This window comes from Colobus angolensis, unplaced genomic scaffold, assembly GCF_000951035.1.
Source record: "Colobus angolensis palliatus isolate OR3802 unplaced genomic scaffold, Cang.pa_1.0 Scaffold100, whole genome shotgun sequence".
In the NCBI taxonomy this organism is placed as follows: Eukaryota; Metazoa; Chordata; class Mammalia; order Primates; family Cercopithecidae; genus Colobus; species Colobus angolensis.
Window position 1 is genome coordinate 2409546 of NW_012110920.1, and position 23315 is coordinate 2432860.

At 34.5% G+C, this 23315-nt stretch overlaps 1 protein-coding gene across 1 annotated transcript in view; it reads left to right on the forward strand.

The window, feature by feature from the left end:
- CEP85L (centrosomal protein 85kDa-like) overlaps positions 1–21642 on the forward strand; it is a 200250-nt gene extending 178608 nt beyond the window's left edge. The window contains exons 9-14 of the mRNA XM_011937342.1: positions 1347–1501; positions 4864–4981; positions 5455–5505; positions 14416–14523; positions 15766–15997; positions 19481–21642. Coding sequence (XP_011792732.1) covers positions 1347–1501; positions 4864–4981; positions 5455–5505; positions 14416–14523; positions 15766–15997; positions 19481–19644 — 828 coding nt within the window. The 3' untranslated portion in view covers positions 19645–21642. The remainder of the gene's footprint in view (positions 1–1346; positions 1502–4863; positions 4982–5454; positions 5506–14415; positions 14524–15765; positions 15998–19480) is intronic.
- The last annotated feature ends 1673 nt before the right edge of the window (positions 21643–23315 follow it).

The window sequence follows — 23315 nt, forward strand, 5'->3', positions numbered from 1 at the left end:
ACTATATTAACCAAAAGCTCCTCTGACTTCTACTTTTTTTTTTTTTTTTTTCTTTTCTTAATAGTACCTCGGAGTCTTTCTCCTAACTCAGGTGAGGCTCACTGTCTTGAAACCTTATTTATAAATCCACTAGATCTACTCTTCATTCTCTTCCCAGAGTTGTTCTAAGCCAGGGATTCTCAACCTCGGCACCACTGACGTTTGGAGGCAGATAATTTTTTGTTACAGGGGTCTGCCTTGATCACTGAAGGGTGTACTTCTACATCCACATATCTGCCCTCTACCCACTAAGTGCCAATAGCAATGCTCCTTCTCCTTTATCCCAAACCCAGAACGTAAACAGATATTTCCAAATGTCCTCTGGGGGTAAAATTATCCCCACTCGAGAATCATTAGTCTAATCTAAGGAGTGTCACTGTGCATACTTTAAGACCTATGTTTCATTCTCTGTTTATTTTACATTAATTTATAAGTTGTAAAAACTAAGATTAAAGTCAGGAAGGAACTTAAGGACTGCAGGAGGTTGCATGAGCAGGAACAGAGGGCAATGTGTATTAGAAAATATGTAAGAAAATACCTAACATCCATTGGGGTGGCAGTTAAGGGTCTTGAACAGATATTTGTACACTCATGCTTATAACATGATTATTCACAATAGCTAAAAGGTGGAAGTAGCCCAAGTGTCCATGACCAGATAAATGGGTAAACTAAAGGTGGTATATACATACAGTGAAATACTATTCGCCTTAACAAGGAGAGAAACTCTGACACATGCTATCATATGGATTAACCTGGAGGACATTTTGCGAAGTGAAATAAGCTAGTCACAAAAAGACAAATACTATATGATTCCACTTAATGAGATACCTTAAGAATTCAGTCAGAGAGACGGAGAGTGGAAAGGTGGTTACCTGGGAATGAGGGGAGGAATAGATGGGGAGTTGTTTAATTGATACAGAGTTTCAATTATGCAAGATGAAGAGTTCTAGAGATTAGTTGCACAATGTGAATATACTTAACACAACTGAACTGTACACTTGAAAATTGTTAAGACAGTATAAAGTTATATATTTATTACAATTAAAAAGAAAAATAAATTTAAAATGAGAATATTAACCTTTCTCCATCTTCTACAAATTTCTAACCCCATTCTCTTCCTTGTAATTCCATTCTTGTAGGTGCCTTTCACACAGAGGAGATGGAGGGTTAAATACTCTAGATAAAATGCAGTGTGATTTCTTTTTTTTAGCTACAAGTCTGTCAATCCCTGCCAACACGGTAACAGTTTCTAATAGAAGCATATTTAATATTTCATGTGTAATGAACTGTAAAAAATTTCTCCTTAGCTGCAGATTCTGGAAGAAAAAAATAAGAATTTACAAGAGGCTTTGATAGATACAGAAAAAAAAACTGAAGAGATTAAAAAGCAGTGTCAAGATAAAGAGACACAGTTAATATGCCAGAAAAAGAAAGAAAAGGAGTTAGTAACTACTGTTCAGAGGTAAGAAAATTTTCTGAATCCTTTTATGTTATTTTATTCATATTTTTCATAAAACATTTTACTTAAACTAATTTATAAGTTTTTTTACTCTACTTAATTTAAAGATGTACTACAGGATGCTCATCCCTTTTCCAAACTGCTTGTGAGCAGGAATGTTTTAGATTTCAGATTTTTTCGGATTTTGGAATATTTGCCAAGTACTTACCCACTGAACATCTCTAATCTGACAATCCAAAATCTGAAATGCTCCAATGAGCATCTCCTTTGAGCATCATTTCCATGCTCAAAAAGTTTTGGATTTTGAAACATTTCAGATTGCAGGTTTTTGGATTAGGGAGGCTCAACAATATATTGATATCTTGCCGAAAGTTTCTGTTGAAAATAGTAAAAATAAAAACTCATACAAATGAAGACTGAAAATATTAATACAAACCCTTTATCTAATGGCTTAAAAAAAAAATAAGTAAAAATTGTAAATAACAAAAAAGGGGCCAGCAAAATACTCGAACTGCACTCCTTAATGGAATATATCAAATTGAAGTAATTGGCTCCTATTTCACTTTACTGCAAGTAAAAGATACTGCAGTTTTGCTATCTATCTTCCAGATTTACTTACATATCTTGCCTCATGGGACTCAATTAATACAGTTGTAAGTACCATTTGCAAATTCAGTTTGTGTTTATTAAACTTGGAAATTAATATTGGATCCCTGAAAAACCTAAGGAAGTATTTTATATGTATAGATATGGATGTTCTGTTTTGCAAAACTTAAACCTTAATATTACCAACTATAAATAGATAAAACTATCCTGAAGAATAAAACAACAAAGGAACAGAAGCGAAATGCAAGAAATGCAATCTTCATACATCAATTTTACAATTCAATTTATTCTTAGCTTTTAAATAAAAATCCATCTGATTCCGTGTTAATTTCATATCAATATTGCTTTACTACTACTTTTGAGTCTTAAATATGCCTTGTCCTACTTTTTTCCTTGGGTTTCAGTGCATAAAAATTTTTGATTTCTGGGACAATTCAGTTTGAATGAGAAAACACATGTTTCTCATCATCTCAGCTCCCAAAAAAAATCATATACCTTTAATTCTGCTTTTGTCTCCTATTTTCTGCTGCTTGTTCTTAAATTTTCCTTTCTATAACTTTTCATCTTATGCCCTGTTCTTTAGTGTCAGAACAGCTTCCTGATCTGCACTAATTCAACCATATAGCTTTTTCTTTCATCTTTACTGATAAAATGAAAAGAGACACTATATCTGTTCTGTCATATAGAGCATTATAATTATAAATTAAAGCTATGTTGCTTTAGGAACAGAATTAGCAACACCTGAAAATAATTTGAATGTTGCTTTGTTCTGTTGTGTGCTTTTACATATTTATATGATTATATGCTTTCTCTTTTATTTAGACTTTATCTTTTATTAGGTTCTGTGGAAACACTGAGCCTCATATTCTTGTTTTGGAAAGATTTAGTACGGTGCATTTGAGATAACATTTTCCACTTTTAAATTTCATCTTGATACTATCAGAGATGATACCATGTCTGAAAATTTCTCTTGATTTCAAATAGATATGAAAGATCAAAGGGTTGAGGATGCTATCACAGTTTTTTCAGCTCTATAATATAATATTCCTTGAGTTCCAAAGAACTTCAGAAGTATATGTGACTGTGAATTATATAATTACATTTATCTGTTTTATGTAATATTTCTAAGTTTCCTGTTCTCTGAATACTTAAGAACCTTTGCAATTTATACAATAAATAAGAAAAGCTTCCCATTCGACATGAAAATTAAAGTAAAAAAGATGGGTGAGCTCCTTAGTAATGCAGTAGTAGGTACCACTTTAAGAGATACTTTACTTTTTGAATTAAACATGTTATATAACCTAAAAATGTATACATGAAATAAAATTTATTGGGTATTTTGCCATGACAGTTCTTCTCTTCATAGCCGGCTCATTTTTTTTATTTGAAAGACTTTAATATTTTTAATGCATATTGTTTCTCATGAAATGTCTGGAAGTAGTGTCTTGACACTGAATTGGTAAAACAAAACACAAAACAAAAAACTCATTCTGAAATAGAAATAATTTGTTTTACACTTTAGACTGAAAAAAGCAAATAATTATGACAGTATATTACACAGCAGTATACTACATCGATAATAAATACAGATTTCTCTGGCACCATTATTTGTAAACATCTGAGGCCCTTATTGTACCATCTAGGACTGTCAGTACTCTTTTCACAATCTAGATAGGACATTTCTTCTGTTTTTGAAAGACAAAGCATAGAATAGCCATAATTCTTGAAAAAAAGAAAAATAATGAAAATATCAAAACCCAATTTATAAGAAGTCTTCCTTTTAGTACTCTGCAAAGCTTGAGTACTATTCAAGCTAAAGTAGAGCTATTTCCGGTTTCTTGCTGCTATTATTTTGGTTTTGTTTTGGTAATTATTGTCTAATGATGTGACTTCTTTTAACCAAACATTACTATTCTTCCTTTCTAGCACCTTCCCCCTCTGCCCCCTTTGCCTTTTTATTTTGAATCTGCAGTCTTACTTTTGTTGTTTCCCCTTCTAAAATGCAACTGTGTTCCATGGATAGCATAAGAAAGTGTTCTGTCAAGTTATAATGAAGAAGAACTCACGAACACAGAGAAGGGAACAACAGACACTAGGGCCTACTTGAAGGTGGAGGGTGGGAGGAAGGAGAGGAGCAGAAAAAATAACTTGGGTAGTAGGCTTAGTACCTGGGTGACAAAATAATCTGTGCAGCACACCTCCATGACACGAGTTTATCTGTGTAACAAACCAGCATGTGTACCCGTAAACCTAAAGTAAAAGTAAAAAAAAAAAAAAAAAAAAAGGAAATGAAAGGGAAATGTAATTCTGATGGTTTAGGCAACAGCTATTCTTACAAGCAAACTTCTGCTGAGCTTAGAATAAAGGACAAAAGATGTGTATACATATTCTTAGGTTCTGTACAACAGTCATCTTAATCAAGGAACCCTGCTTTTAGAGGAAAAGTAAAGAACACGAGTTACACTTCAGAGCTCAGATTTGGGTAATGATGAACTTCATCTGGGCCTAAGGATGTCACATACTGAGCAACTCTGGTCTCAAATTTGCCATTTCTGAAAAGATGATCAGCCTCTAGCTAACTATGGACCCTTCTTACTTGTATGAAATATAGATAACACTTTTTCATATACTGTCTGTGGGTCTTGCTTATTGGTTGATTAAAAAATGTAGAACCTAAAAAGGACATCAGTTATGTTGAAATCATTACCGAAATCAGCAAATACAGCTTATTTTCATCATATAATTGTCTTTTGAAATAGTTTGCAACAAAAAGTAGAAAGATGCCTTGAAGATGGAATCCGCCTTCCCATGTTAGATGCAAAACAGCTTCAGAATGAAAATGATAATCTCAGACAACAAAATGAGACTGCTAGTAAGGTCAGTAGATACCTTGATCATAAACGTGAAATCCATACTAAGTGGATATGTGTGTATGGATACATAATTTATAGCTACTTTATGTGATTTATATTTTGTTAATATTTAATTGCTTATATAATTTCTAGTTTGAATGTCTTTGAAGGACCATAGCAATTCAAACCAAATTAAATAATTGAAATAAAAGTCAAAACAAAAGGATATCTTTTTCCTTCCTTAATTATTCAGTCTGTCTCAAAGTTATTCTTAAAAATTGTATAAATTTGAGAAAAGTTGTATCAAGAACTAGAGGAAGTCTTTTGTGGTTTTATACTTGTGTGATCCAAATCATAAGGATACTTTCAGTTTTTTAAAAAGACCCTTCTTAACAATAAATTTATAAATTTCTGTGCTATGTTTTCTTGCAATGTTGGTACTTTTAAGAAGCCATGTAAAAAGTATTTGAATCAGATGTATTTATTTTTTTGTTTTAGATAATAGACAGCCAACAAGATGAGATTGACAGAATGATTTTAGAAATTCAGGTAAGGAATATTTTATGCTTATTTTAGTTTAGCTATATTCTGATATACTCTTAATGCTTATTTAACCTGCAGATATTAAAGCATGCATATATTGTATGGAAAGATAATATGTATAGCACTGAGGTAGAGTTGCAAATTCTTTAATATTAATCTTCCAGTTTTTGCTGTTTGGTAAATTAATCCTTCAAAAATTATAAAGATTCATCAGTGAACAAGTCACATGCCTGACCATTCTAGTGGGGTGAGTTGGAGAGAATACAAAACCAATATAATGAATGCCAGGTGCTATGAAAAAAATTGCTGTTAAAAATGTTATTTTAAAAAATTAGGTAGGCTAGAGAGTGCTACATTTAATAGAGTGGTCATGATGTTTTTCCTGAAGAGGCAATATTTGAACAGGGATCTGAATGAGGACATCCAGGGCAAGAGCATTTCAAGCAAAGGGAGCAACAAGTGCCCTTTATATAACTGGTATGCTCTAAGAACAGCACAGTCTGTTAGCCTGGAGTTCAGGAATTGTGAGGTAGTTATTCTAAGTGTGATGGGAAGCCATTGGACATCTTTTGCTGAAAAATGTTTAGCTTTATACCTCCTAATTTTATTGTTACTTCTTAAAATCAAAGTAAAAGTAGTAAATGATTTGCCATTATATACAGTCTTCGTTTGTCTTTTGGTTGTATTATTTATCAATAAATGTATGAGCCTGATGGATTGATTGACAGAGGTTATAAACTTTATTTTGTATTCCTACAGACATAACTTCAGTTGTTCCATAACCCATTAGAATCTCTAGATTGTTAGATTTTCTCAGCCATTGTTATGTGACTTATTCTGGACCATAATTCAAGAAATTTCTGTTTCACTTGGGCACATTTTCCAAGTAGTAAATCTAGTACAAGTTATCTCAATCTAAATTGAGAATAATCAACACATGAACTTTGGCATTGAAACTTTAATGACTTGTAAGATTTCATTTATCACATACTGTCACATTTTAGGTGTTCAGTATATATTTGCATTCATTGAAATGTGCATTTTTTCCCCCATTTGTGGAGGCATCTTACTGCAATTTAGTCTTACATGTTAACCAAGTCTGTAGTCACATGTAAATATGTCATGACCATACATAAATGAATATGTAGAAGAATATGCAATTGTAGGCCATACTGTTCTTTGTTATTAAAATGCTTCAGCAAACACAAATCTTTTATTTCTTCAAACTATGTAGAGAATTGAAATAAAATTAATGAGATGCATTTACTTCCAAATATTTGGGCCTAGATACTCTAATCATTAATTCTGTTGTCTTTTGAATCAATGGCTATCTTTTTTGGATTTCTTTTCTTTTTTGTTCTTAGCATCTCATTTGCCCATTCTGACCATCAAGGTCTGCAAATCTAGAGACAGAGATCTATAGATTTAGGTCACAGAGACAGACAATAAATGCTGATAGCTGGCCAAAATAGCTATATTTGTGAAGATGGTATTTGAATAGCAAAGCTGGAGATGAATATGACTCACATAATGAGAAAATTCTTTACTAGTTTTAAACTCATGTTATTTTTTGGCCCCTCATCATTTAAAAAGACAGAAATTTTGTTTGTATTTGGTCATTTTTGACAACCTTTTTCTAAAAGGTATATGCTCTATAAAAACCTGAAAATATTGCTTATTCTGAAAAGAGGAACACTAATTATTTCCCTAGCATTGGAGACACTGAAAAGAACACTTTGGGTTGAAAAAATATTCCTGTTGCTTTCTGTTGTGGTTAATAGACATAATTAATGGGTATATTATCAAACTGATATACCTAATAGAGCAACTCCCTTCACTTCCTACTTCTTTAAAGCTGTCTGATTTTTCCTTATCTGCTTACATAAAGAATGGCCAGCTTGTACCTATGTAGATTATCATGTCTTTTCCATATGCTATAGCTCTGTTTTTGAATTTCTTCAAATATCTTCACCTATCCAAAGTAACACAAAATACTATATAATTAACGATAGCAGAGAGCCTCCCAATTATTTCTAATTATGCATTTTGACAATCACTATAGTATTAATTTTATGTAAAAACTCACTGTCGCTATAGTTTGGATATTCTTTCTTCCTCCACAGTGCTTGGATGTTTTTCCATTTTGGAGTATTCAGTAGACAAAGATAACTTGGTACTGTTAGAATTTCATGTGTTACTGCCTCTTTATGTCTTTGCAAATTGTCGAGAACACCAAATTTGTTTGAAGTTCATCTGTCTTGATTTGGTGCACTGCATTTCCTTGGGAATAAGCAAGTTATTAATATAGTTCAAATTTACTCTCAAAAGGGAAAAATAAAATCCCAGGCTATGTACATTTTATGTCCAATTTATAGGAGATAAAAATAGGGCATTGTTTCATATTTAGATGCTGTGTTCCAAAATACAGCTATAGTTTATTATTTTGCCACAGAAGTCAAATAAATACTTACCTATTATAGGTCACTGGCATGTTTATTTATTCACAGCTTTCGAAGTTGGAGAGAAATAATTCCTCTACTAGTTATACTATATTTGTTGTTGAATATAGAAAAAGTAATACTTCATGTAAAAGTATATGCTAATTTGGAAATTGCCTTTAGTGCTGTAAAAATACAGATTTATCTACTGTTTTGTTCAGCTGTCTAGGTCATATTGTTAACTGGCATAAATACCTTGTTTACTCATTGACCTTTTAGAAGTGTTGCCCTTCGTTATATCCATAAAACTAGTAGAGCTAGCCTGGCTGCTTCTCCTATAGGTTTTTTATTCTGTCAGTATACAGTATATAAAGACATTTTGTGGTAAAATGTTCCATGTCAGTTCCATGAACATATGGCTACAGTCAGAATATGATTGAGTTCTTCATTGGGCATTACCTTCCTTCTTACTTATTTCTCAAAAGCACATTTTACATCCATAAGCCTTTTTCAGTGAGCTGTTATTGTAATCTTTTGGCAGAGGATGTAGACGTTTGTAATGTTTGCTTGTTTTCTCTGACATTAAAATATTTACTAATTGCAAGAAGTTAGGCATTTAAATGGCCTGTCTGAATTGACAGCTATCAATAGCAAATTATACTGTGACAGAAGACAGAAGAATACGTTAGAGGACATTTAAGACTGTTTACTCGGGCGTGGTTGGAACCACCAGTCTCAAAACTGTGACAGTCTGTTCTATTTATAACACATCGAGATGTTCCCACAGCCTAAGAAAATTCTATTCCAATTTTTAGCAAATCTCATAAATCCTTCATCTGGCAGTTTTTCTCAATAGAAATAGTGGGAAAATGGATCATAAGTCAATGGAATGTCTTATAGGTAGAACATAGCTCCTTTAAATATCGATTGCTTTAATGTTTTCCCATTAACATTGTGTGATGTTTATCTCCTATTTTTTTTGTTATCCGAATTGTGTTATGTCTTGAAAGAAAGTACTTTTTCTAAAGTTTAATTTTGAAAGCATTTACTTCTGTAAAATTGCATATGATGAGTGAAAAACTAAAAGTATTCTTATCAGAAGTTAATACTAAATTTTGAAAAACCTGCCAGCCAAATAATGCCTTCTATGAAAAGAAAAGTAGCTTAAAAAAAAAAAAACACTCACTATAGTCTTTGTGCTGGTAAAGAGAACAGTCTTTACTGTTCATGTAGGTCTGTTGTATGCATGTTATAGTTGCATAATTAAGATACATCAGAAAAAATGTGTAAAAGGTGGATTTAACTTTTGAAAAATCAGTTATGTCAGGGTGGGGAGTTGTACGAGGGAAGACAGCTCACTTGAGTCATGGAAGAATGTTCTTGGGCCTATTTATGCTGTAAGTAGTCACCAAATCTATATGAATTTTCACATTATTTGTAATACTTTTTAAGATACGTATTTCTGGGCCCTATTGTGAACCTAATGAATCAGTGTCTCTGGGATGAAGTTGAATTATGTATTATTAAGTTCCTCAGGCAGTCCCTAACTTTGCCATATGGTCTGGCAGTAGAACTAGAGCATTTAGGAAGTATTACAATCCTCAGCATGCTCAGTGGACCAAAGAGTGGGAACTGGAGAGAAAGACTGAGATTTAAATTTAAAAAACAAGTTTAGTTTCTAAGATACTTAGGTGTCATCAAACACATTTAACGTATTTTGGTAGATCTCACTTATAAACCAGAAAATACATTTTTTCCAGAAGTTAGAAGACAAGGAACTCAAGCAGTAATAGTTTTATTAAGATATAAGTCACCTTCAATTCGTGTTCAATTCAATACTTTTTAGTATATTCACAGATTAGTGGAACCAAGACCACAGTCAATTTTAGAACATTTTTATCATCTCAAATGGAAGCCTCATTTTTGTCATTTCCCTAAGCCCCCATCCACTTCTCCAGCCATAAGCAACCTCTGATCCACTTCCTATCTCTATAAATATACCTATTTTAAACATTTCATACAAATGTATATGTGGTCTTTTGTGACTCTTGACCATATCCAGCTGTTAGGCTCCACTAATTGTCAGCCAATCATTCTGTTGTTTTCAACAATACTCTGTGGCATAAATTGCTTTGCAAACTGATCCATTCTAGCTCTTTTGAAGGAATAGTTCATTAGGTTAGTGTTTGAGATTTGTTCTGACCTCAGGAGTATTCTTCACAGCTATTTCTCTGTTTCTCCCTGGGAAAGTAATTAGTCTATGGATTTAGCTTATAGGGCTAATGGGTCTAATAGTATCCTGCCCACTGCCTTTCACCACAACCTCCAATGTTTTTGAGTGCTCTAAGGCTTGAACGTCACACTGTTGCAAATGAAGTGAATTCCTATAGAGAGACATTTGGAACTTCTAGTTCTATGGCCTACTTTTCCTCAGGAAAATCTCTTAAGCCAGGTTAATTGGTGTGGGGACAGTGACAGACTTCTGAATGGTATCCCCACTCTAGTAGCTGAACACTCACTGGAGTGAATTGGGGCAGCAGGTCTACGTCTTTTTGACTTGCCTCTCCCAGCATAGAACCAGTGCCCCACAAGCTGGGCCAAGGGTCAAGGGTTCTGCACTCAATGTATGCTTCCATCCCATAAGGGGATCTGGGTAGAAGGGAGCCCCCCACCTCTTGGTTGTATGTGCTTGCCTAAAACAGCCTTTGCTAGGATGATAAATGTTGATGCCCTATCTTTTCTGAGAAGAGAACTCTCTAACTAGGATTTGGGAGGAGAGGGAATCCTGTGTTATTGGCTCTGTCAGTCTGAAGTAGAATTTCCATCCCAATGAGATGTGAGAAGGCAGAAATGGAGTTGAGTTTTGTTTCATTTTTTTCCTCCTAGAATCCTTTTGTGAAGCAGAGATTTTCTTGAGTAAATGTTTCTTCATTTGCTATATGCTCTTAGGACCATTTCCAGAAATTTTAAATTATAATATTCATCAATTTCATTGAGGGGTGGGTCTGTGGAGCTCCTCACCTTGTCATGCTAGAAGCAGAACTCCAGGCATATTGTTTTCAAAGTTTTATCAAGTTACAAGATGATAACTAACTTAGGAAAGGAATTTGAGCTGTACATTGTCTTAGATTCTTAGAAACATTAAAAAGCCTCTTTTTTCTATTTCTTATCTCCCCATCACCAAAATAAACACCCTGCTATACATTTCAGACTTCCTATTAATGGCATCTCTGCCCTTCCATTTGTTCAGTCCAGGTATCCTGGACTTATCCTTGACTCCTCACTTACCTCACATTTGTCAGCAAATTCTACTGCCTTGAAAGTATGTCTAGAATCTGACCTCTTTTCCTTGTCTCCTCCACTGCCACCCCGTTCCAAGCCGTCTTCCTTTCTCATCTGGGTTATTTCTTTATGCTTCTACCTTTCCTGTGTACAGTATACTCTCATTAGGTTAAGTGATTCTTTTGAATAAAAATCAGATTACATCATGTCTGTGCTCAGAACTCTTCAGTGGATCCTCATTTTTTTCCAGAATAAAAATCGAAGTTCTTATACTGATTTCTGAGGCCCTATACAATCTGTTCTGCATGCTGTCTTCCTTCTCTGACTTTTTCTCCTACTATTCTCAGCCATCCTGGCTCTCTTACTTTTTCTCAAACACAGAAGACACCATCTGTCCCAGAACCTTTGTAGTGGCAGAAACTCTCTGGGTATCTCTGGGACACAGTCTCTCATCCTTCAAACCCTTGCTTACCTGAGATTTCAGCCTCCTGACCCTTACTGTGCTCTGTTTGTTCTCCACAGCACTAGCCAAATTCTAATATATGATACTGTGTAACTTGAATATTTATTTTATTTCTTTTGGTCTTTTTTCTCCTAGTATAAACTTTCACAGGGGCCAAGAGTTTTGACTGTTTTGTTCACTGATGTATCACTCAATGAACAGAGCAGTGTTTGGCAATGATTTTTGCTGAATGAATGATTGCATGAAGGAAAGTTCCTTGTGAATTGCTTATGTGGTTAAGCATGTTTATGTGTATATATGTGCAGTAAAAATGTTAACATAAATTTACTTTCAAAATAATTCCTTTTAAATTAGGTTTGTGGATTATATAGAATCTGTTAACTAAGGCGCACCTGGTTTTCCATCATTTAAGCTATTTGTAAATGGGGCATTTCTCGATACTTACATCAAAACAGTAAATTTGCTTAATACTACTTTTCAACTTCAAAGATGATCATTATAAAGACCTTGTAGGTTAGTACCTTAGCAGAATTTTAAAATGTCATGATTAAACTGAGAATTTGAGAGCTGTTGTAGGTTTTTGCAAATTAATTTTTAATTTTGTTAATCCACTACATGTCTAGTGAATGATAAACAGTTATTGTGAAATTCACAAAGCTAAACACTCATTTCAGAAAACATGAGATTATTTCATGTATGCATTGTAAAGTACTACCAGTTTGAGCAAGTATATTTTAAGAGCTTAAGAGATTTCAAAAAAAAATGCTCTGCAAAAGGTATTTGTAAAATAACACACACTATTCTTGATAGAATGTCTTTCTTGTTTTCTTATCTTTTAAACATATCTTAATGCAATTTAGGATAGAGAAGTAATTAATGTTTCAGACGAAATGTTATTGTCAGACAACTATAGCACTCATACCTAGTATTATCCTAGAGATTGTACAGCACTTGGTCCTTTCAGAATAAGCCTATCTGCAATGTCTTTTACCTGTTAAAGTGCTTCTTGATAACTTCCCATGAACTCAGGCAACATAAGAGAAATCTGATTTTCCTTTTTGTGTAAATGACACTACTGCCAGACAGTTTCAGTTTTTCTGATGGAGAAGATTGCCTGTTTCTGCATTGATTAAAATCAGCCTTACATAGGGACATATTAGTTGGATTTATTAGCTAATTATTAGTCACATTCAACATGACTCTGAATTGGTAAAAATATAAAACACTCTTTTAAAGAACCATATTCTATTATAATGTATCATTATTATAATTATTCTGTTATATATATTAATTATATAGTGAAAACACACCTCTTGGGTTTAGTTTTTTGTTGTTGTTGTTAGAATGTGAGTTTGAGTAGTGTGTCTATGATGCCTTTCTTCTGTAATTCTAATAAACAATCACAAATCTTGAGAAAATTTAGGTTGAATTCTGGATTCCAGCCAAATAATCGTGTAAAGCCAGAAAACATAGATCTTCAGCTAGGTGAATAAATCTCCATGTTCATTTAATCAAATAAGGTTTGATTCAATCTAATGAAGTTACAAAGGAAATTTCAGTTTTCAATAATGCACATATTCAGAGAGCCCCATATTGACTTTGTGCTGTGAGACTCATCTTTGTGGAATATAAAACAACTTTTCCCTGGAAGAAGAAACACTTGTTACAGAATTTGATTCATTTCTATCCAACTTCTGAGTTACTAAATGTAATTTTTTTTTCAGAGTTTAGCAGACAAATGAAATTTAAAAGCAACAAGTTTGAATATCTGTTACTGATAAAACTGCTTTATATTTATGGAGTCTTATTTCAACCCATGGTGATAGCTATCTTTTCTTATTCCATCCAAAGATAATGTGAGGAAAATATCTTTGTAGTAGATTGTGTGCTATTTAGGTGGTCAGCAACCTGAAATATTGTCAGAATTGAGACTAAATACAGACCTGAAATAAAATGATACCTCTCTTCTGGTCATATGTTTATTGATTTTGTCATCTAATAAAAGGAAAATAGTTGATAGAAACACTTAGAATTCACTAATGGGTGTATGGAATTTTTTTCGTTTAATATACAGGTGAAAAATAAGACACTAACCAAAGACTCAAAATGTCCTTTATGCTGCTTTGGCATACTCACCATAGTGTCATGTCTAGATAATTTGCAATTTTATAAGGAGTAAGAAGGAAATTAGCTTATCAAATTCCCATAATAGACCTTTGACCAGAGTTCACGGTATATTTACTGCTTGAAATACTATACACTGAAAGATGGGAGCTATGTTTCAAATGATAGAAAATAGGGATGATATCATGATCTTATTATCTTGCATCTCATTAACTGTAAGCAAAATGTAAAACAAAAGTATAGATTTGTTGCTAATACACTCTCAACATATAAAAAGTTAATGAAATAAGAACTGTTTGTAATACCACATTAAGTAGGAACTTCAGATTTGACATGTTTTATACAAATTAAAAACTTCCTTGGTAAAAACTGTAATTTTTAAAAATCCAAATGTATTCTGGGAAACTGGCATTTCTTTTTCTTTTTTATTTGGATTCAGCCACTCTCTAACTGATAAGGATTAATTTAAAAGTGAAGGCTTCATTCTCCAAGGGGATAGGGAGGAAAGAAGATCTAAAGTATTCAGAGCCAACATTCCAACTTACTTCTGTTTGAGATTTCTCTTTACATGTTAACCTGTTTTGCTTTCCAATTTTTAAAAAATTCTAGTCTATGCAAGGAAAGCTTTCTAAAGAAAAACTGACCACTCAAAAGATGATGGAAGAGCTGGAAAAGAAAGAAAGAAACGTACAGAGATTAACAAAAGCATTGCTTGAAGTGAGTAGAAGAAATTCAATTTGCTTTGAAAGAATGATTCACTACCTATTTAAGCAGATGCTTATTTTTATAGATATTAATAGAGCATTTTCAGATTAAAGACATGATTTTGATATGCCTGTTAGTTAATTCCATTATTTCTTACCAAAATTATTATAAAAAGACAAGCCTTTAGTTCTGTTGTGTTTTAGAATACAGTTTCACATAATTACAGTACAGTATATTTTTATTATATTTATTAGCTGGCATTCATCTATAAAAATTTTTTTCGCCATCACCCCAGGCTGTTGAGTTATTCTGAAATACAGTTCTGAATGGAAAGCTAATTAAAGTTACCTTTAATTAGCAGTTTTCACGATAAGAAGGTAGCAATTTTGGGGGTCAGCAATTCAGAGTTGTTGGGTTTTTCTTTTCTTTCTTCTTTGATTTTATACTTGTATGTCTTTGTCTCTTACATTGAAGTTTTTGGTTCCTATCAACCTTAACATAGATGCTTTCCTCCCACCAACATGCAAAAAGTAGTTTCAAAGTGATTAAATCACTATTGCTACTAACAATAAAAACCACAGAGTGTGAGGTTCAGAGTTACTTTGTAGTTCTTTTTATTCTTGGAATAAATCTCATTATAGAAAAATACAGGCTGGGTGTGGTGGCTCACACCTGTAATCCTAATACTTTGTTTTGGGAACTTGAGGTGGGCAGATGACTTCACCTCAGGAGTTTGAGACCAGTTTACGCAATGTGACAAAACCCTCTCTCTACAAAAAATACAAAAATTAGCCAGGCGTGATGGTGTTTACCTGTGGTCCCAGATATTCAGGAGGCTGAGGTGGGAGGATGACCAGAGCCTAAGGAGGTCGAGGCTGCAGTAGTGAGTCATGACTGTGACACTGTACTCCAGCCTGGGTGACAGAGTGAGGCCCAGAAAAGAAAAATACATACACAACCAACACGCTTATTACGTGAGAGACTCCTAGAAACAGACTGGATTTGTGTTTCCTCCTTTGGATATACACTGAAGTATCAGACGGCACAGAGAAACAATTTCCACTACTTAAATGGTTATTTTTCTATGTGTTTTTTTTGTTTCCACTGCATATTTGTAGTTGAATTTGGTTAATGTGCATATAATATGACTCCACTGTTTTGTTTATAGACTTGGGGGAAAATGTTTACCTGTATGGCTTTGAGTACCTTTCCTTTCTTGTAACAATCTGATGTTTGTTTTCTTTATCCTTGCAGAACCAAAGACAAACAGATGAGACATGCTCTTCATTGGATCAGGGCCAGGAAGCTGACCAGTCTAGGCAGCAGACAGTTCTTTCCAAACGGCCACTATTTGATTTGACTGTGATTGATCAGCTGTTCAAGGAAATGTCCTGTTGTTTGTTTGACTTGAAAGCATTGTGCAGTATTCTTAATCAGCGTGCTCAGGGCAAGGAGCCTAATCTTTCATTATTACTGGGAATAAGATGTAAGTGTCTGAGGACTTGTCCTTATTTTGTGGCAAATTAGAAACATGTCTTCATGAATCAGGAACTTGTGACTGCCTTTTCTCTGTGTATTTGTGTCATCTCCTTTCCTACTTAGAATCAGCCTGTGGGTTTATGTATGCCTGTTATTACTTCATTGCTGGAAGTGAGTGGGGTTATAGCTGACATTAACTGCCACTTGGCAGAATGCCTGGTGTTGTTTCCTATGTTGAATCTGTAAATAAGTGAGTAGAGTGATAGTTAGCTGTGACTTCCCATTTACTCTCCCGAAAATAATGATACCTTCTATTTGCTTTTATGTGTTGGTTGCATAGATTAAGTGACCCAGCCATATTGTCCACTGGTAAAATGTTTGAGAAATATTTTGCTTTCCAGTGCAGTGAATGTTCTATGGCAGCTGCTTCACGTGAGTGCCAGTGATTTCACATGAGCCAGTTTTCACAGCCTACAGATCTGTTGCCTTTGTCATGCACACCTGCTGGCTTGATGTGGCACCCATCCACTCTTGGCCTCAGTTCTATCTTCCTCCACACATAATGGTGAGAGCTGCCACAGTAATAATCCCAGTATCCCTTCCTTTCTGTGCTACTTTTGCAGAAACGCCCGTCTCTGCATGTGGTTCCAAATCAAGATGTTAGTCTCTTTTCAATAGAGAATAAATGAACTTGGAAGGACATAGGAATGGAGTAAGACCACATAATAAGGTTTATGAGCCAACATGTATATTTAGTAGCTGCCTAATATAATGGTTAATATATGACTAGAGGGGTGACTGGTTTTGTTCCTAGTTTCATCAAAAAGATTCCACCATTTTGCATCATGATAGTTATTGGCAAATCAATGCTCTTGACCAAAGTATATCACTTGTTAAATAAAGCATTATCTGTGCTCAATTATGTCCCTTTCATTTCATAGACATGTGTACACATACACAAGTGTGGATATGGAAAAAAAACATAATGTTTAAGTATATTCACTCACGGAGTAAACATTTATCAGATGCCTTCTATGGTCCAGACAGTAAGTAGATGCTGGTAGTGCAGATAACCTGAACACAGTCCTTGTCCACACAGTAACCAAATTATTAGAGCATTGTGATAGGTGCTATAGTTGAGATGTGGACAAAGGACAGTGGGAGCACAAGAGGGAAAAATCAACTAAATCTACATGGGAAGGGCTGTGGAGACTCCAGAGTAGCTGGTGTTCAGTGTCGCTCTTAGAGGAGGAAGTGGAGAAGTTTGCCAGGTGAACATGGAGTGGTTTAGTATCTTTTGGGAGCAAGAAGCAAAGCTCACACACAAAGGGAACTCATTTTCTCCACGATTTTAGAGCTGGTCACCCTTTTAATTACGTTAGAGTCTCCTACATTTTCACAATCATAAGGTAGGGCTTGTTAAGTTTTTCAGTAATAAAGTAGTAGAGCTATCCTAATATGAATCTTACCACCCCCACCTCCCAATGCTCCTTCTAGTCTTTAAAGTTTGACCCCAGAATCCTTACCTTATATTTGGCATTGTGAAAATTATACCAGCCAGTTGATTTGTGAAAAACCAGTCGATTAATGGCTCCATTTGCTCACCCTGTCCTTCTGAAAACTGCGTACCTTGGTTTCCGTGACATCATTCTCTAGGTTCTGCTTCTGCCTTTATGACTCTGCCCAGTCTCTGTCTTCTGTGGACTTCTCTGCCACTTAATTATTGGTATCCCCAGAAGACTTTTGTTACTGGTTTTTAGTCTGTTTCTTTTTATTCAGTACTTTATCTGAGTGATCTTATCCACTCCTGTTGTTTCTGTTGGTGCCATACCTTTCACCTAGACATTTATCTCCTTTACCCAGACGTTTATCTCCTCTGGGCTGCAGATTATATTCCCATTTATATTAGAGTTGGCTGTTTCGAATGCATCACAGACTCTACACATTCAAAACCAGAATACACTTTCCTTCCCTCCCTGAACTGTTCCTCTTCTCAGTGAGTAATACCACCATTCACCTGTCACTTGAACCCAGATTTTATTCTCCACTCTGCTTTTTCCTTCATCTGGCACCTGTGCCCAATCCCTGCCCCTCACTCCAGTTGATGATGATTGAGTGTTATCAGTTCTGTCATCTGCTTACTACATCTAACATTCCTGCCCTTCTATCTCCATTGCACTGTTGCCTCAATTTAAGTTTGCATAACTGGTCACCTATACTGGTCTCTCTGACAACCATCTTTCTCACCCCCTCCCCCTAATCCATTTTACATTGTCGCCAGACAGATCTGTCTCAACTATAAACCTGGTTTCCTAATGCTTACACTGCTCTGTGGTCAAGATAGGTAGCTTCTACCTCCTACCTACGTCTATAGTCTTATTTCTTGGTACTCTCCTTTGTCACAATTTGTACTCTACCATTTTAGAGCCTAGACACTGATTTTCTTAGGTTTCTCAAATTCTATCAGATTGTTTTGCTTTCTGACTCCACTTCTGTTCATTTTGCAGTTTGGCCCACCCAGTGAACAAGCAACTGTTGCCTCTCCAGTTAGGACTAGTTGTTTGTTTTCTTCCTTTTATGCCACTGCAACTTGTATATAGTGGTAGGTTACCTATGGTACCTCACTGTGCTCACTTGTTTATGGAATTGTATGTAAAGCATCGAGAATAAGCCACTGTGTCTGTTCCTTTTCTGATTTCAACATCTAACAGTTCCTATATCATGGCAGATGTTCAGTTAACATTTGTCTCTTATGCTACAATAAACTACTATGAAGGTATAAGGAGAGGTTTCTTTTGTAATCACTGGCTCTGCCTGATTTTATGTCGAGATATGCTTACAAAGAGAAGAACTGAAGTAAATAATTAAAAGCTGGCTGACTCAAGGCCCTCAGTTATTTAGCCATAAGGCAACCAGCTATCAGCCTGATTCAGTTGTTTGGGATTGTAGGGTCCCAGCTTTCACTCTTCCTCTCCTCTCCCTGTCTGTCTCTTTCATTTGCCCTCCCGGCTCTCCACTCTGTGTATGTGCGTGTGTATATATGTGTGTGACGCTATGTATTTGAAAATTATTATTTTCATGGCAATAAACCCACTTTGCATTTGTAAATATTTAAGATGCCACTTCTCACTACACAAATGGTCTTCAGATTTTGCCAAATGGGAAAAACTGAGTGCTGTAGTTGAGCTTGAAGAGAGACATTAGAGTATGCTCTTTTCACTTTGGAATATTGTTACCCATTAAACATGCTGAATTTGTGTGTATCACTGTGTGAATTTAATTCATTTTAATTTGTGAAATTTATAAAGGACCAAGTGGATAAGATCTGTTTAATATTGAATGATGTATGATTTAAACATAACTTGAACCTGGGCCTCACTGGTATTCAGTGTGCAGCATTTGTATTTCCATGATGATTAAGGTGGAAAATTCTAAAATGTCTTTGTTCAAAAAAAATGTGAGATATTCTCTCCGTGTTTTGTTTACACAGCAATGAACTGTTCAGCTGAAGAGACTGAGAATGACCACAGCACAGAAACACTCACTAAAAAGCTGTCAGATGTGTGCCAGTTACGAAGAGACATTGATGAATTAAGGACTACAATATCAGACCGCTATGCTCAGGATATGGGAGACAACTGCATTACTCAGTGATCAAGTGTTAGTCCCACAGCAATAATGACCTGTTGTTTAAATGCTGCTGTGTTACAGACTCATAATGGAAGGTTGCAAGTGACATGACTTGCACATAGGGATTTTTTTTCTGTGGATTTGTTTTATTGAAGGGGAGAAGGGAAGTGAAGAGATTTTCAAGGAGCTTATCTAATCAGGCAAAAAAAAAAAAAAATCAAATTACCTTTGGAAAATATGATAAAATCTACAAGAAAAAAATGTCTGTATTCTCAAACTACTGATTGTAGGACCAAGCTGTGAAGAGTACCCTTCACATGAAGGAGTAGGCTTCCTTTTAATCCTATAGCTTCGTGTATTTGTGTGTGCATGTGTGTGTGTTGTGTGTGCATGTGTGTGTGTTGTGTGTGTGCACATGCTTTATTCACAAATTTATAAGGGTTTCTAGGGTCAGAGCAGAGCTTCTGAGAAAGGCACCTGCTGTTTATTCTTATATTTCTTTCATATAGAAGCTTGTGTTGTACTTTGGGATTTTCAGTGGCTGGCTGAACAAGAGTTCCAACAGCAGGCAAGTGTTGTAATGGTAGTACAGCAGGAAAACCATTTGTATTTTGAACACTTACTGCACTGATAGGATGTTTTGTGGTTGAGCTGATTTTAGTACTGTAGATATGTCAGCTGTTTTTCCAGAGTGATTGTGGATTTCCCAAGAGGTGTGAAATTTTGACATGATGCTCTTTTTCCTTAGCGTTGTAATGTATGTGTTACAAGAAAGGTTAACATAACTTGAACTAATTTTAACATGTTCCTTACTATTTACAATTTTTTATTTATATGTTTTATATATACATATATATCAATGTAAACAAAGCCATATCTAATTAATAAAGGCATTGGATCATTATTATAAAAGAAAGATTAACAAAGTTACCCTGGAACGATAGCTTACTTATCCAAATCTCAACATTTACATTTTAACAGTTTTGTATCTGTTTCAAAGTTGAAACTACTGTAAGAGAAAGCCAATACTATTTATATCTGAATCAACAGTAGCATAAAAATTTTTAAATTGAAATGGTATTTTAATTCCTTTTATTAGATAAAGTACATTAACAACAGAGTTTTTCATAGGATATGAACTTGACGAGGTTAGTTCTTCATCTGAATTACAGGGTATTACTATGAAATGCAATTGATTTTCCAGCAGACATACAGTCATTTAAACTTCCAAATGAGTTTTGTCCATGTTTCTCTTGGTATTTTGGAATGATTATACATTTTATTGCCATCAGCATTGATTATATTCTTTTGAATATACTTAGTTATGGCCAAAGCCTTGCTTGTCCTTTGTAAGTTGATTTGATCTTATGATGCAACCAAGTCTCATTTAGGTCAAGACTAAATAAGAGATGGAGGGGCAGAGGGTGTGACTCAAGCAGGATAATATTGATTTGATAAAGAGCATATCACATGCCTGTTTTCTTGCCAGATAAAGGGCATAGCACATGTCTGTTTTCTTATATTCTAGAATAAAGGCTAGGAAATCTAGGAAAGATTTTGCTTAAGTATTTAACAGTGAAAATGTGAGACAAGGCCTTCAAGGAGACTACCCAGGAAGATTACTCAGTTTGAAATTTTGGCTTATACAGCTCTTAATAGATTATTTCTTAGTTGTAGTTGAATAATCAGTTATAATACACTGTAAAGACATCAGATTTTCATTCTGTTCAGTGCCTGAGTCCTTCCTGCTCTTCTTACTTCTGAGGATCTGGGCACTAAGAAATCAGTACATTGTAGTGCTTCTGCATCCCAGAGTCCTTGAGGGTCTTAGTCACTAGTAAGAATTTGACTTTCTAATTATATTCACTTGGTTTTTTAACATTAGTAGCTTGAAGATATTCAGGGTATAGTAAATTTCTACCAAAAATATGATGCAAAGAATTCTGCCTTGGTCCTTTATGGTAAAGTAGATAATAACATCTAAAATAGATCAGCCACAAGTGCAGCAAAAATTTTTACATTCTCTTTGAATAGAATCCCAACCACCCTCCCCCACGAGTTTGGAAATAAAGGCTTCCTAAAATAATAGAACAAATTGGCAAACAATCACTAATTGGATCAGTAGGTTCTTACTTAAATATCTCTCCTAGATTTTTAGTGTATGTTTTGGGATTTTATGGGGTTTTTTTTGTTTTTAAGCAAGTGTTACAGTTTTTTTTTAAATCTGCTATAGATACATTTTTGTTTTTTGGCTTAGTTGGGGATAAAATAATTTATTTGTTTTTGTAAGTTAGCTTTCTAAAACTTATAGAAATTAATTTAATTCACATATCTTAAAAATAAAATTCTAAAGTTAAAAAATTTCTGACTTAGGAAGTTAACAAACTACTGCTGATGCATTTCAGTTTCCAAAATCTGTACCCCCCATAAAAAAAGGAGTTAAGATGTGCTAGTTTAGTTAGTTGAATTATAGATTGATCCTCTTAAAATCTGGAAGGGGCCTAAATAGTAGATAGACTTGGGGGGATTTTGTGGGGGAATTGAAACTAACAGTATTCTGGTTTGTCAGTATTTACTTTTTTATTTTTATTTTTCAGAAAATGTTCCTTTCCCAGGACGCCGTCTTGTGTTAGAGCGTCCTCTTCTGTATCACACTAAAAACAGATTCTACTGTTAGACCAAAAACACTGGGCAAATAGCAACACTAGAGCGTCTCACCCAGTGTGAACTAGGATATTCATGGAAGTTACAGCAGCAGTATATTCCTGAAATGAAAATTCACCTAAATTTTAACGTGAATCTATTTGAAAATTTCCTTAGATAATGAAACCTCGTTTTATTTGTGCTTTTTGTGAATCCAACACTTGTTTCCTTACGAAGTGTCTTATCCAGTATTCATATTTTGTTCTTTTGGGTTTTAAAATTGAGCTTATTCGGCCTCAGTCACATTACAGCAAGGATAAACTAACAGTTGACTCAATGAAAGACCCAAACTCCCTGTACAGATAAAATTCACTGAATCAAAGGCACAATAGATGTCTTTTCACTTGAGGTCAGAAAAGTAAGATGACTTAATATGAACTGTTAATTTTCAGTGGCCTCTAATTAAACAAAAACAAAAAACCACAAATACTGTCTAGGTAAGATATTCCTGAGGTTATTTTAAAAGAAGTGTGGTACCTAGGATTCAATATTTAATGCTAACAGTATTATATTTTAACGAAATTTATTTTGGTGGTGACAGTTTATTAAACCTAATTAGACTTCTTTCAATAGCTTGTTGTAGAGACAATCTCAAGGGCTGGAAAGTGTTGCTAAAATGAATATCATACATTTCTGATATGTTAAGCTTATCAAGTAATTCTGTCATAGTGCAAGAATTATTAATTTCTTAGAGGGTATTTTTAAAGGAGTTACTTAATTGGGAAAATGTTCTTTAAATATCAGTAATAGTTCATTAAGTAACATAGTAGCTGAGAACATGGACTATATTTTTACATAGCATAGTTCAGCTTAGGCACACCTTTAGTTGGGATTATTGGCATTCTCTTACGTAGGAATTGCATCACTGTAGGTATGTAATTATGGTAATAAGCAGTTTTCATAACCATGCTTACTCAGACTATATCATTTGAAACTGCCAGTGGCTGTAACTCCCCAAGCCAAAGTTAATTCATTTTGTTTCCATTTTTGAC